Source organism: Carettochelys insculpta, chromosome 13 (assembly GCF_033958435.1).
Source record: "Carettochelys insculpta isolate YL-2023 chromosome 13, ASM3395843v1, whole genome shotgun sequence".
Classification (NCBI taxonomy): domain Eukaryota; kingdom Metazoa; phylum Chordata; order Testudines; family Carettochelyidae; genus Carettochelys; species Carettochelys insculpta.
Window position 1 is genome coordinate 5,729,205 of NC_134149.1, and position 15,906 is coordinate 5,745,110.

General features: G+C 37.9%; 1 protein-coding gene across 1 annotated transcript in view; it reads left to right on the forward strand.

Annotated features, from left to right (window-relative positions):
- The window catches only part of LOC142020225 (transmembrane 9 superfamily member 2-like), a 54,586-nt gene extending 39,772 nt beyond the window's left edge, over positions 1 to 14,814 (forward strand). The window contains exons 16-17 of the mRNA XM_075007904.1: positions 1,303 to 1,474; positions 14,194 to 14,814. Coding sequence (XP_074864005.1) covers positions 1,303 to 1,474; positions 14,194 to 14,261 — 240 coding nt within the window. The 3' untranslated portion in view covers positions 14,262 to 14,814. The remainder of the gene's footprint in view (positions 1 to 1,302; positions 1,475 to 14,193) is intronic.
- Positions 14,815 to 15,906: the final 1,092 nt, after the last annotated feature.

The window sequence follows — 15,906 nt, forward strand, 5'->3', positions numbered from 1 at the left end:
ACTAGCTGTGCTGTGGTTGGCCCAGGTCCACCACAACGTAGGCACAGAGCAAAAACAGTCCTATCCAAGTTGTCTGTCTGTGCACGTTACTTTTTAGTTTGCTGAGAAACAGAAAATTGAAAGCCCAGAATTTTCAAAAAGCATGAGCTAGTAGTCAAGCTGGACAGACTAGAGCCATTAATTCATTTTTATGAGACTGTAAGGGTGCGTCTACACTTGCATTCCTCTTTGAAAGAGGTATGCAAATGAGGGAAATTGAAAATGCAAATAAAGGGCACATTTGCATAGTTGGCACCTCATTTGCATATTCTTATTTCCAGAGAGCTTCTATTTAATGGGAAGAAGGGTTCTTTCGAAGATGGGGTTTACTTTCAAAAGAGCAGCATCTACAGTGGCTTTCTCTTCTTTCGAAAGACACTCTTTTGAAATAAGAATATGCAAATGAGGTACCGAATATGCAACTATGCACCTTATTTGCATTTTCAGTTTCCCTCACTTGCATGCCCCTTTTGGAAGAGGAATGCAAGTGTAGATGCACCCTAAGTATATGTGCAGCATGTTCATGGTGAGATTTAATTGTAACTGCTATTTTTAAATGAGAATTTTAGTATTTGATTTTTAAAAATCTGGTTTAAATAAAAAATCTTAATTTTTAAAAAAAAATTTGACTTTTTTATCCTTCCTTTGTGCAGTTAAACCACTATTGAATTGCCCCTTGTGATTGCATTTCTGTGGTAGATACTTGCACACCATATATATGTAAATTTGCAAGGTGCTTTAGTATTTTTGAGGGTGGGAGTAGCTACACATCTGTGAAAATATTTCAATAGTTTGAGTTACTTGTCAACATGTTACCCTATTCAATTACTAGCTTAGTTTTCTAGTGAAAATATATATTTTTTGAATCTTTTTAAAATCCTAAAACACAAAAGAAATTTACAGTTTAGTCCCCTGTGTATTCTCCTGAGGTGTTCTAGACTGAACAAACATTTCCTCTAGTTCTTCAGTGTGTACAGTTACCATTGTGTGCAGGGTAACAGTTACAGTTACCCTAAATACAGTTGTGATTATGGATAACAAAATTACATGTTCGTAGTACCTTGATATCATTCAGTGTGAAAAAGAAATAACTTTTGGAAAAGCATAATTGTAGTTTAAAAAGAGGATAAGCATGTGCATGAATGTAGCACTATGCCAAGAAAAAATTAATCTTTCATAGACTTTTTTTGCTTTGAAATCTTAAAAATACAGTTTTAGTTTATCCTTGGCATTTTTCCTGAAATGGTTTATTGTTTCTTTCAGGATTATCATTGGTGGTGGAGATCGTTCTTAACAAGCAGCTTTACAGCAGTTTATCTTTTTATCTATGCAGTTCATTACTTCTTCTCAAAACTCCAAATTACAGGAACTGCTAGTACCATTTTATACTTTGGGTATACTATGATCATGGTTTTGATATTTTTCCTTTTTACAGGTAAGTGCAACATTATTGGTGAAATTCAGTGCAATGGTTTTAGGACTTATGGGTTGTTTTCTGATTATTAAATCCTGAGTAAAGTTTAAAAAACCTTTGTTTGGAAGAAAGCAGCAATTTTAACATTAAACAGTGTTTGCGCCTGCCACTAATATTATCCAATCACTTTACAGCACTTAACAATATGCATGGTATATACTTAATGGTACAGAAAAGGTATTGTTCCTGACCTGAATTTCTACAGTCTCATTTGCAGTAGTTCATTTCTAACTTGTTACACTACCACACTGTAATCAACGAAATGTAACAGTAACCTAAGAAGAGTGTAGATTTACATTTTCAAAATGCACTTGACAGAAAAGCTTTTATTTTGGAAATTACAAGGAAGTCACAAAATGGAAGGAATGGTGATCATATATACATGTGTGCGCATATACATATACATATACATATATAAAAAAACGTTAGAAACAAAGACTAAAAATGAGAGTGGGCTTTGCTAGAAGGATGACTATGGGACTGAAAGATTTAATACTGCCCCTCTGACATTAACCATTGCAAGTTGCTCAACATTGTGATGTGTTGAGTAGTAACAGAGAGGGAGCCGTGCTAGTCTATATACTATCAAAACAAAAAAAGCAGTCAAGTAGCACTTTAAAGACTAACAAAATAATTTGTTAGGTGAGCTTTCGTGGGCGAAAGCTCACCTAATAAATTATTTTGTTAGTCTTTAAAGTGCTACTTGACTGCTTTTTTTGTTTTGATTTGTGATGTGTGCTTACAGAATGTAAAATGGGGCTAACACCTAATCAGTACTTCCATCAGATTGCATTTTGAAAGCCTTTTACAAATATTAAGTGGTCTAAGTGCTAACTATAAGTATTATTAAATGTAAAGGTTTTAAACTGTAAATATTACACAGTGTATGAGGTATTTATGATGTCCAGGTTCCACAGAAAGGTATTTAGTATTGCAGTGAGTCAGCAAGGACCTGGCTAATCAGAGAATCCTCCTTCTGCACTGATGTTCAATTGATGCATGCCTTGGAGACTTTTAGATGATTATTCAGTTCAGGCTTCCTGATTTGCTCAAGGTCTAGATCTGGCCCCTTATGACTGTGGCTGTAACCTTCAGAACTTTGGCTCAGGGTTAGGGTGTAAATCAGAGATTCTGTGACACAGCAGACAGTACAATCCACTTCCCTGACTTCCTTTGTATCGTTGGACAAGTCTGTGCCCCATTTCCTCATCTGTAAACTGAAGATAGCACTTCCCTACTTCATAAGGTATGTGAAGATAAGCACATTAAAGATTATGGGGGGCGCAGGTACTATAGGAATAGTGTCTTCTAAGAATGCCACATGAATAAGTGTTTGTATGTAAATCTCTGTAGAAGAATTGGTATTTGTACATTCATTTAAAAAACCACAGTTATTCAAACACACAGGGAGATTCCTGGGAGTAAGTGATAGGATGTTCTTAATCTCTCCCCATCTCTTCTGGGTAGATCCTCATTTGTATTCAGAATGCAGTTAAAAAAATAAATATTTTTGGCTGGTTCAGGGTTGCTTATATACCCATCCTCGGTCTCTTCTCTGTTGCTGCCCTGTTTCATCATCTCTGTTGTCACTAGACTTGCTGAGATAGTTGAGTTCATCTGAGCCCATTCAAACATGTTGCTTGCCATGTACTAGTCTGGAGACAAGTGGATTTGATACCTGGCTTCTTAAACAGACTTCAGATGGTGTTGGAGAGAAGGAACTTTTGCTTGCTAAATTTGGATCTGCTTCCATTCTTGGATCTATGATTAAGAACTCTAATTTTATTAAGAGGAAACCTGAAGAAAATGGTAAAAAGGCAAATGACAATGAATGGAGAATGAGATGCAAGGTAGGAGTTGCCACCAGTTTAGGAAGAGGAGTTATTCAAGGGACTAAAACTCCACAAACCATGGAGCTCCAAAGAGAGAGCCATACTGTGAAATGTGGCCTCTGCAATTACTCATGCAAACTGGGCACCTATTATAGAATTACCCAAACTTACATAAGCAAAACAAAAAAGGCAGTAAAGTAGCACTTTAAAGACTAACAAAATAATTTATTAGGTGAGCTTTCGTGGGACAGACCCACTTCTTCAGACCATAGCCATATCAGAACAGACTCAGTATTTAACGCACAGAGAACCAAAAATAGTAATCAAGGTTGACAAATCAGAAAAATATTATAAAGGTGAGCAAATCAGAGAGTAGAGGGGCGGAGGGGAGTGGGGGGGGGTGTCAAGAATTAGATTAAAACAAGTTTGCAAAAGAGCCCCTATAGTGACCCAGAAAATTCGCATCCCAGTTCAAACTACATATTAATGTGTCGAATTTGAATATAAAACAGAGTTCAGCAGCCTCTCTTTCCAAAGTAGTGTGAAATTTCCTCTTCAATAAAACGCAAACTCTTAAGTCATTAACAGAATGGCCCACTCCATTAAAATGTCAGCTGACCGGTTTGTGGATCAGGAGTGTTTTTATGTCTGTTTTGTACCCATTAACTCTTTGTCTAAGACTTTGAAGTCTGTCCAATATACAAAGCATCTGGGTATTGTTGGCACATGATGGCATATATGATGTTAGCTGAGGAACATGAGAATGTGTTCGTGATTCTGTGACTAACCTGGTTAGGTCCAGTGATGGTGTCCCCAGAATAGATATTTGGATGAAGTTGGCAGCGGGCTTTGTTGCAAGGAAAAGTCCCAGGACTGGTGTTCCTGTGGTATGGACTGTGGCTGTTGGTGAGAAGTCTCATAAGGTTGGGAGGTTGTCTGTAGGAGAGAACAGGCCTGTCACCTAGGGCCTTCTGGAGTGTGGCATCCTGATTAAGGATAGGTTGTAGGTCTTTAATAACGCATTGCAGTGGTTTGAGTTGGGGGCTGTGGGTAATGGCCAGTGGTGTTCTGTTCTTGGCTTTTTTGGGCCTATCTTGGAGTAGCTGGTCTCTGGGTATTCATCTGGCCCCGTCGATTTATTTTTTTTATTTCTCCTGGTGGGTCATTCAGGTTTATGAATACTTAGTAAAGATCTTGTAGTTTTTGGTCTCTGTCAGTAAGCTCAGAGCAAATGCGATTGTACCTAAGGGCTTGACTATAAACAATGGATCTAGTAATGTGTGTAGGATGGAAGCTAGAAGCGTGTAGGTAAGTATAGCGATCAGTGGGTTTCTGGTAGAGTGTGGTACTGATCAGGCCATCCCTGATTTGTACTGTAGTGTCCAGGAAGTGTCTCTCTCACGTGGAGTAGTCGAGGCATAAGTTGATGGTGGGGTGCAGATTGTTAAAGTCTCTGTGGAATTCTTCTAGAGTCTCTATACCATGGGTCCAAATCATAAAGATGTCATCAATGTATCTTAAGTAGAGGAGGGGTAGTAGGGGATGAGAGCTGAGGAATCATTGTTCCATATCAGCCATAAATATATTAGCCTATTGTGGGGCCATGCGGGTGCCCATAGCAGTTCCACTAATCTGGAGGTATAAATTGTCCCCAAATTGGAAATAATTGTGGGTAAGAACAAAGTTACAGAGGTCAGACACCAGATTGGCTGTGGTGACATCAGGGATGGTACTCCTGATCGCTTGTGATCAGTCTTCGTGTGGAATGTTAGTGTACAGAGCCTCTCCATCCATGGTGGCAAGGATGGTGTTGTCAGGAACTTTTCTGATGTTTTGTAATTTTCTCAGGAAGTCAGTGGTATCTCGGAGATAGCTGGGAGTGTTTGGTGGCATAGGGTTTGTGGAGAGAGTCCACATAACTGGATAGTCCGGTGGTAAGGGTGCCAATACCCAAAATGATAGGTCATCTGGGGTTCCCAGGTTTGTGGATTTTGGGAAGTAAATAGAATAATCCGGAATGGGGCTCAGATGGTGTGTCTGAGTGAATAAGGTCCCGAGTAGCAGCAGGGAGTTCCTTAAGTAGTTGTAATTTCTTTTGGAATTCCAAAGTGGGATCAGAGGAGCAACTTCAAGTGTAATGTTGGGTCCTGACCTGCAAATTTGGCCTGGAAAAAATACAGAAGAGGAGAGGATTTTGTGTGAACAGACAGGTTCCAAAGCAATGTGCAATGCTCAGGATGCCATCTTTTTAATAATTTTTTTTTAACATCTTGATGCTGCAAGATATAGAGTTCACACAGTACTACCTTTATATGTGCCATTTCACTTTGAATCCCAGATCATGAGTAGTAGAATTTTATAGAGAGAACACCTTGCTGAGTACCTAACACAGTGCTTTATAGTTGCCAGTAACAGGATAACTTAAATTGCAATGTCTTTGAGCTTACCTGCTTTTTGAAAACAAATGCAGCTATTTTTATTGGCTCAGTATAAATACAGAATCAGAGAAATTTAGAGAAAAGGGGACCTTGAGAGGTCACTTAATCCAGCTGTCGCCACTGATGCAGGACTAGGTATATGTCGCCAGATCTCTCACAATTGCTGTGAGAGAGTGTTTCATCTTCATTTTCCTGGACACTGAAAAAGTTGCTGTTTTTTTTTTTGGGTGGGGTGGGGGTGGGGTTCTTATGGTTTAAGCCCTGCAACCGAGAGGAGAAAGAGTGCGATCTTTACGATGTCTGAAGCTGGTTCAATGACCACAGCAGTGTGCATGCGAGAATTAGAAGGAAGTATTTAGTGCATGAATTTCTGAGTGAAGTGAGCAAATACGTAAAATATGTTTAATGACATTAGTGGCCATATATATGTTATGTTTCTTTCTTCTCATTATTTACAGCCTGCTGAAGCCTGTCTCTCTTCCCCTTCTCATTTGGGAGGGAGGGAAGGCTGCTGAGTGTATCCTGTGCAGTTTTGAGTCTCTGACAAATGAAAACGGAGAGGGTTCAATTCTTCCAATTTTAAACTATTAGAACACAAACATGGAATGTAGCACATTGCCAGCTAAACCTCTGCTTAAACCTTGGCAAAACACACAAGCTCCAGATGTCCTCTGTAATTTACAAAAACAGAAATCTATAGTTAAAAATATTTTAATTACTTTCAAACTAAAGCAATATGTTAATGTGTGTCGGTTTTAGTTTTGGTTAGCTGCTACTCTGCCAATTTCAATTTGAACTTACAAGATGTAAATTGGTAGAATTAAAAAAAAATCCTTTTCACATATAAAATGATAATTGAAATTGTCATGGCAGCTGCTGAAATGGTATTAAGAGCTTCAGACATATTGCTCCTGCAGTCCTTAATGAGAAGGCCAATGAGGCTTGAAAAAGTGCAGTAATGTGTAGTTCTGTTATTTTCAGGTGTTAACTTTTATAGGACCCCCATTAAGAGTAGTACTGCTTTCTATAACCATTTCATTAAGAAAGTCACTGGAATCCCATTATTTTAGAAAGTGTTTTTTTCCATATTTCGTACTTAGTAAGTTAAACATGGCTTGCATATTTAAATTTGTGAGGAATTCCCAGTTTGAGTTATTGATAAACTAATTTTTTTATTGTTATCCTCTCTAATAATATAGCAGTCTGTGGTTTTGATAGATCTTAAACTACTGTACCTACACGATCCAGTCAAAATTAAGAGTTTTGTTTTTTGGTTTATCATTAGTTTTCCTTAATTGCACCCACTTTGTAATTAAATCTAAATAAGGGCCCAATCCTGCCAACACTTCTGAATGTGAGTCAAATTATTGATGTGAGTTAACAGACTCGTCATGTGAGTACATCTACTCTTGTGCATAAATATTTTCAGGAGTGGGACCTTGACCTGTTCCAATTATGTTAGCAGTAGGTATTTCTGTTTCTTTCTTTTTAAATGTTTCTCCATCATGGTAGCTGAAATCCAATATAAAAGTTGTCATGAACAGCTCGTGTACCGCAACATGGTGTGCTATTGTGGCTGCCACAAAAGGGATCATAGTGAATAACCAAGTAGGAGCTGAGTCTTGGGGTAAACAACTACTTGTGAATATATCAAACATTTTTATCAACATATAATTAAGCTGGCTCAATCTAAACACTTGTGGTGTACATCCAAGCAGACGTTCTTTTAACGTACAAATTGCATTGAAATGTATTGATAATTATGATTTCATGCATTTTGTGCTTTGTGGTAGGGAGAATGGTTGAGCTTAGTGAAAGCATATTGCTTTACAGTGACCTGTTTTTGAACATCACTTTCACTTGAGAGTTAATGTCATGTTCAAAATTGAGTTTTGATCTTCTGGGTAGATTGTATTTAGAATCTGAGATTCTGAAGCACCCACCACTGTGCAGTGATTGAAACCAGTATGATACAAAAAGCTTTTAAGGTACATAAGAAGTATCAGGCAAGTGCAGAGTTCTCTTCTATTTGCTTTCTTACATTCTGTTCATGCTCTGAATGTGTTTTTCTTCATTAAACAATAAAGCTAGAAGAGCTGAGTAGTACAGAACAGTCTGCTTTGAAGCGTTTGGAATTATGTGGTGCAGTAATTCTGTTTTTAATATTGAAGTGAAATTAAAAAAGAAATAGTTTACTAATAAATTGATGCTAGCCAGTTAAAAGAACATCATTAGCTAATGCTCTGCAGACACAGAAAGAAAACTGTTGCCAACTACTATTATGTGTTACTGACTAGAGAATTCAACAATGTAGAAAGCCAAGGACAAAAGATAAAAAGAGCTGAATTGTCAGCTGTTTTCAGACGTACTGGTCATATTTTGCTTCCTCAGTTACGGAAATTACTTGAGTAACATCTTGGCTATCACTTTCATGGATTTCTTTATAATAGTTATTTAAAACTCAAGCTTACACTTTCACTTCTGTAGAATCACAGAGAACAGACACAATGATTTTCAGAGAGCTGATCTTTTCATTTGTATGGATCAGCGCTAAGGGCTTATCAAGGAAAGTTAAAATCTTGAAGTAATTCTGAAAAACATTCCTTTGAAGATGTTGTACCAAAAAAAAGTAAATCCTTAAATGAATGTCTGCCCTAATCCATATTCTGTCTGGGATTATTTAAGATTAAATATAAAATAAAATCATTTACAAAATGCACTCGCAGTACTTGATTCTAGAACATATCACAATCTTTTAGGGCTGTCAGAGGTGTTTCTGGTGCAGTTGGGATCTTTCACAAAAGTGTGTGGCTGGCTGGGTGTAAATGAAAAAAGGATTATGGATTAATAATATAGAGCTAACAGCTATTCTTCAGGAACACTGTTACCTTTCCTGTCTGAATCTGTCATATATACTGGAAGAAACTGATTAACATCCACAGTGAGCAGAACTTGCTTACAGTGAAAAGTTTGTCCGTTTTCCTGTTCTTTGTGCCATCTGATATTTCATTGGCGATTAAAACCCTTCTTGCACTCTGATAACTAAATAGCCAGTCAGGTGAAGCTATAACCTGAATCAGTAGACTATGCAAATGGTCTTTCAGAAAATTCTGATTTGCTTTTGACCATGCTTTGTGAAAGAAACCGAAGAAGTGTTAATCAGATCCTTAGATGTTAACAAATTAGACCACTCATGGAAAAAATAACCTTGTTGCTTTTTGGTAAGCATAGATGTGTTTTCAAATTGGCCATCATGTTTAAGCTTACAAAAATTGATACTGGGCATGTATTGTATATTATAAATCTAATAGAGTATTCCTTCTGCGGGAAAGGGCACCCCGTTTAACAAGCTGAGTCAGCTGTTTATTAGAATGGTATTTTACAGCGACAAAGAGGGCAATCTAGGTAGGATTTCAGTTGAGAGAAAGTGCTATTAGATGTCTGCTCGTATTTCAAGACTGGCTTTAATCAGAGAAGGGCTCAGAAGCAGGAGAACGCCATTGTGCAATACTCGTGATCACATTTTGAACAATGGCTATCAGGCACCTAACTCCTTTGGGAGCCTCCGAAAATCCCACTCTTCTTGTCCATCACACTGAAGTAAATGATAAAGCTGTAGCTGCAGCTGCAGCATTTAAAAACCTTTAAAATAACTCTTTCCTTCACTTGTATTCACCTCACCCAGGTATTACTTGGTTTGTATTTCTACTCTTAACTGATTGGTCAGTGCCTATATTGTAGAATTGCTCACATGGGGCACCATCCTAATCTAACATTTTATACCCATTTATCCCTTCTGTAAATTACTAAACCAGGTGCCAGAAAGGGAAGAATTTGGCCCATTGTGCTCAGTCAATTAGTCAAACACACCAGCTTAGTGCTGTGGCCTTCACAATACAGAGTCGAAGTGAAATATGTTATCTTATTTAAAAAGTTTGCAAAGGCAATAGAAAAGAAACGACTTCCTAAGCAGAATAGAAAAGTGACAGCCTTGCAGAGAGCAGTAAAGCTGCAAATCAGGTTAGAGAAGAAGTGTTCCCTTCCTCAGAAGTGCTCTTGTTGCTAGAACCTGGAAGAAGTGGCCAGCATTTATGAGAGGATTTTAAGTGAGTTCTAGGAGCTCCGCAAACCTGCAGGTTACTAGTGAACAGTAGTTAAATCCCACTATCAGGTAATGTTGGTTTTGTGTAATCTTAAATTAACTCTGTAATATCTTAGAATCATAGAACACTAGCACTGGAATGGACCTCGAGAGGCCATTGAGTCCAGCCCCCTGCCCCAATGGCAGGATCAAGTACTATCTAAACCATCCCTGATAGACATCTATCTAACCTGTTCTTAAATATCTCCAGCGATGGAGATTCCACAACCTCCCTTGGCAAACTACTGACACCAAGTAATGTACTGAACTGTGCTATGAGAGTTAGTCTGTCAGATAAACGAATAACCTACAGGCTTATAAAAGTTTGGGAATATATAAAAGATTGTGTGTCTGAAGTTTTCAGCTGATTTGCTATACATCTGAAATTTAAAGGCTCTTAAAGGTAAATATTTGAAATGACACGGATCATGCTAGCTCCTCTCAAACTATTTTGATCTTTGCTTTTGAAGTAGATGTGATATCTATCACCCAGGTGGTATTTATGATTCAAATTATGGTATCTATAGACTGGCATCCCCTTTGAAGTCTCTGGTCAAGACAGCCATCTGCATTCTAAATCCTTAAGAAATTTTTGTTTGGAGGAATTACAGTGCATTCTGGGGTTTATAATGGAAACAGTGACTGAACTCTATTTACAGATGGGCCATTGTGGTATTGGTAGAGGAGATTCTGTGTATTGATGATGAAAATAATTATAGAAGCCCTGGACAAAATCCAAATGAGCAGTCTAGCAGTGTTCTGTCGGAGCCGCACTGATATTTGACTTTTGCCTCCATTGTATGCGTTTACAAGTACACGTCTCAAATTTAGTTGCTAATATCTTAGTCAATCTGCTTGTCTTCTATTATCTAAATTGGCAAAATCTAGAAGAAAGGGAAACTTTTCTTTGGTTTACTGAGCAGATTTTGGGCAGAGAAGTTGCAAGTTATTCTGTTGGTATACGTGAGAAACCTGATTATAAATAAATAGTCCTCGCTCACTGGGAATGGCTTTGGTAATTTTTGCATTTTGAATGAAGCCATACTCTGAGAGAAAGTGATGCTAAGGGAAGGTCTGGGATAACAAGGGTTGGTGGATGGTCTCAGAAGGGGTAGTCACGTTAGTTTGTAGCTTCACAAAACACACGTTTGCGCGCACCCCCCCCCAGTCCTGTAGCACCCTAAAAACTAGCAATTTTATTTATTATGTAATGAGCTTTTATGGGTAAGCCCCACTTCATCAGATTTTGGAGCAAAAATGAGAAAACCAAGGGTGTGTGTGTGTCCTATCTATTTATTAGGGGAGAAAAAAGAAGAGGGAAGTCACCTATCATTAATAAGACCTCTGGAAAGAGTGAATTTAAGTGGGATAAGTGCCATTCCTACGAATATCAAAGGTGGGGAAAGTATTGGTGGGTGGGTGTGTTTGTGGAGAGTGCATTTCTATTGTACGCTTGTGCATACTTGCCATCGCATGTTCATGGAACTGTGTGATGGAAAAATCTTGTCCTTGTGCTAAAATTGTACTGCTGTAAAATACTGAATTTAGGTTACAGGAAAGCTGGTTGATTTTTTTTTTTTAAATGTAGGAAGAACATGGCAGCTTGATAAGTAGCTGCTTTTAAGAGACAGAAGAAGCCTCAGTGCAGGCTCTGTTATAAATATAACAAAAAGGTGGGATACAGGGTAACAAACACTGAAAGGAAGACGCTATGAGCTGAAGGAAGAGAGGTTGTAACAATGCAGATAAGGGAGTATTGGACACAATGAGAAGGAGAGAATCAGCTATAAACTAGAAAGACTTAGTGATGTCAAGCCCACAAAGGAATTACATTCCTTTTGTGGTTGGTGTATGATTTCCTATCAAGCATGGTAAATCTGCCATCCCCTACTGTTTCAGAGTATGATAACTGCAGATTTGGAGGAGAAGGGTAATCTACAGCACGTAATAATAGGCTGTCAAAAAGCCCTTTAGTGAAATATATGTGGTAAAGTGAAGTACCACAAGAACTAGTGGGTATATAATAGAAAGCATCTGAAGAAAGGCTCCTTATTTATCACTTATGAAAGTCTGGTCAGCAAGTGGTGTAGTTGTGTAGAAGGACAAGCTAACGCAACAAATATGTAAAAGGTAGAATAGTCCAATAAAGAACCTGACACATTCTTCCAGTGATTGTGCCTTGTGGTAGTGAATAAATAAAATTATAGAGCTCATATTGAACATGACGTGTTTTCTATAATTTGTTTATGAAAAGCCTCTGGAGTGGGTATGTCTCCTAAGAAGGTGCAGTGAATCTTTATAGAATAGTTGCAGTAACACACAACCCATCGGCGCCTTTTAAAAATCTTTCTATGCCAATACTAATGTTTCCTGCTAACAGCAAGATATAATTTGTACCATCTAATTTGACATATGTGCCTCTGTTAACCAATGTGCAAAGTGTCTACAGAAATGCCTATTTCAATATTGAATCTGTCTGATTGCAAGGTTGTTAGAAGGGCAACAAATTTATTTCAGAAAGTGCATTTGAACTTGGTGTGGGGTTTTGAGAAAAACATTGATTGTATTTGCCACCAAGTCTCAACTGAGTTAATTGGGAGGGTATTTGGGATGCATTGCATATGACCCTAGTAATTGAAAAGCAGGCATAGTATTCTGTCCTTCTTTTCATTCACCCCATAATGGTGATAGTGCGTGAGGCAGCCACAACTTTGCTTTTTACACTAATACCAGAAAATACTCAGCCTTCTGCCCTGTCTTGTTCTTCACCCTTTTACCATGCAATGGTTATTCCTGCCTTAAGTCTTCAGTAACTGCTGCAGTCAAAGTACTCAACTCTTGCTTATAAGCTGTGTCTACACTACTAAGTTTTGTCTACAGAAGAGGCCTTCTGTTGTCAAAACTAGGGAGCGTTCACACTACAAATCCATTCTGTCTAGAATCTGTTGACAGAACGCCACCTTTTTCCCAGTAGTTATGTCCTGAAAGTTTGAGGCAGAGCGCCTCTGTAGACAGATTTTGTTGACAGAAAAATAGTGTAGACGATCCAGGGGACCCTCTGTCAACAGAGAGGGCTTCCAGTTCACCTGGCAGCCCTGTTTGCAGAGCTTCCGTTTTGGCTCTTGTGTCGACAAAAGGCTGGGCAGTCTCCCTCTCTCTGACAGAGGGCGTTGATGGGGGAGCCTCTCTTAGGTGTGGACGTGTTCTGTAGACAGGTTCTGTTGACAAAACTCTTTCAATGGTGACTTCTGTAGACAGAATTTTATAGTGTAGACCCAACTATAGAGCAAAAGGGACCACTATGATGATCTGGTTTAACTGCCTGATTAACATGGGCCAAAGAACTTCTGCAAAACAATTCTTAGAGCAGGTTGTTTGGTTTGTTTTTTTTTTTTTAAAAGGAAAACATCCAGTCTTGATTTTTAAAAAGCCAAAGTGCCCACTGCAGACTTGATAAATTGTTTCAGTGGCAAATTACCTTTATTTAGAAATTGACACTGTACTCTCAGTCTACAATTCAACTTGAGGGGGAGGAGGTAGCCCACTACTGTGAATTCCCCTTCTACAGCGGGGTGGATTTTTTAAAATTTGATTGGACTACCATTTTCAGTGGTAGGTTGGCCCACCCTCTAACTGGACTATTTATTTGTACCATGGTTGTGTCTAGAGGGTCCAATCAAGATCAGCCTTAGTATGGTGCAGTCACACACAAGCATAGTAAGACAGTTCCTATGCTTAATACATAGTGTAACTACAGGAAAAATGGAATAGAACTGCTTATCTGGGGTCACATAATTGGTGTCAGATCCTGGAATAGTATCCAGATGTCTGTATCCCTAGTCAATGGGCAGTTCAGTAGACTAGACCACAAGGCTTTGCAGTAGTATATGACCTCAAGGCAGTGTATAATTTGAGCTGGACATGGGCTTTGCATATGTATACATTGTAAATGTTGCTTACAGTTTAGAAAATTAGCTACTAGTTGATTTAGGGTATCCATGTGGCTGGTAATGACAGATTTATGTAACCATGTTCAGTTGTTTAGGGGCACACCATGCAAAGAAGTTTTAAAAGTCTTGGCTTTGAAACTGATAATTTAGTAGTCCCATGTTGTGCATTGTTAAAACTAAAAAATCACTTTTATTTCTGGATTGGTAACTGCAGGATAATGGAATATTCTGTGCTCCTGGGAGTTGCCTGTTACTAGACTTGCTCCAAAAGCATGTATGGAAAGTAAACTTAACCATTTTAACACTCTTCTTGTTTTAGGGACAATTGGATTTTTTGCCTGCTTCTGGTTTGTTAGTAAGATATACAGTGTTGTGAAAGTGGACTGAAGAATTTCACAGTGTCCTTGGAACATATCTCCCTTGCTGTGATATATTTTTACCATGTATTGAGAAACCTACTGCATAATTATTTTAAGATGTACAAGCTGAACTGCAGCCTATATGGCAGAAAATACAGGTTACATGTATAGCAGCATTGGAAAACATTTACGTCATTCATACTCTTCCTGAAAATGTTAATCTAATCTAATCACTTTATAAAAATACTGTATCCAAAGTTTGATTTAAAATGAATGATGCAATGAAACCAGTTTTTTAAATAAAAATAGTGCATTATATACTTTTCCAGCAGCGATTTCCTGTGACTTTTTTTTTTTGTTACTTTTCATTTTACTCTTACCAATTATATCATTAAAGCATAGGACTGTCCAGTAAATACTATGTAAAAATGTGAAACTTTTTTTAACTTAAAACTGTACATAACGTTGTGCACCTTCTTTACAGCTTGCTTATCTTCCAAAGGAACATGCATTTAGTGTAATGTAGGATTTTGTTAACGATAACAGCACTGTTTTTCTTCAAATAAAACTGCACAACTCTGTCTGACTTGTTTATTTTCTTGTCAGATATATTACTGCTCTGAAGTTTTATTTATTTCCTTTATCAAATGGATGATTCCGAAAGTCACAAAGCCTTATTTCTAGACTGTCCTGCTAGTTGTGGAGCATTCAAATATAGGAAACAACAGGAAGTGGACTCCAATTGCTGCTTTGGATTCTTGGATGAGAGATTGCTTTGGACCTTAATACTTTTTATAACTATATTCTAATAATTAATAAGCCAGTTTTCTATGTATAAATTTCAGTGTCATGGGCTCTTCTGAGGCATCTCCTTGAAAGATCACTTCAAATTTTTTTAAAAATGGAAAACTTTTGTTTTCAGAGACTAGCAGAGAAGCTGGCACTTTCCCAAATATATGTAAGTGCAAAAATTAGTTTTAAAATAAGCTCCACAGTTGGTCGAGCAGGTCTGAGCTAGATATGAGTTTATATTGGCTGGCATGGGATAATAATAAATTCAGTAGAGTAAGCCCATCTTTCAGCCCGATAAAGATGAGCTGCGGGGTATACAACTTTTCCAGGAGCTCCTCTTTGGCTGATATTCTTACCAGTAATAATCTTGTTCCTGTAAAAGTCCAAAGGTCTTCAGTTTTATTGTAGATGATTCTATTTCCTGCAGAGTTTATGATCTTTACAAATCCAGAGAGCAACATGGACGTTAAACTCTCTCAAAGTTTACAAGCACCTCTGGCTCCATAACAATTGTACAGTTTTCTCCGCACCGCATTTGTTTTTTCAAAATGATGCCTAATCAGAAACAGAATATCGAGACAAGTAGAATAAATTACTTCATACACACATTTTAGAGGGAAAAATGCAATAGATTTATAATTTAGTTTTCCTCCATAACAATCCACTGAGGCAATACCCAGTTAACTATAATGGGAACACTTCACAAATAAGCAATCAAATGCTTAAGAGCAGTATATCAAGGGAAACTTGCTATACAAATACTGTAGTTTGCCAAGCAGTTAAAATATTTTTGTGCATGCCCTGTGTTACCTTCTTTGTGATGTGACTTCTTTAATGGTTGGTGGGGAGAGGAGGTTTCAGCACTGCACTTGGTGCTCCCC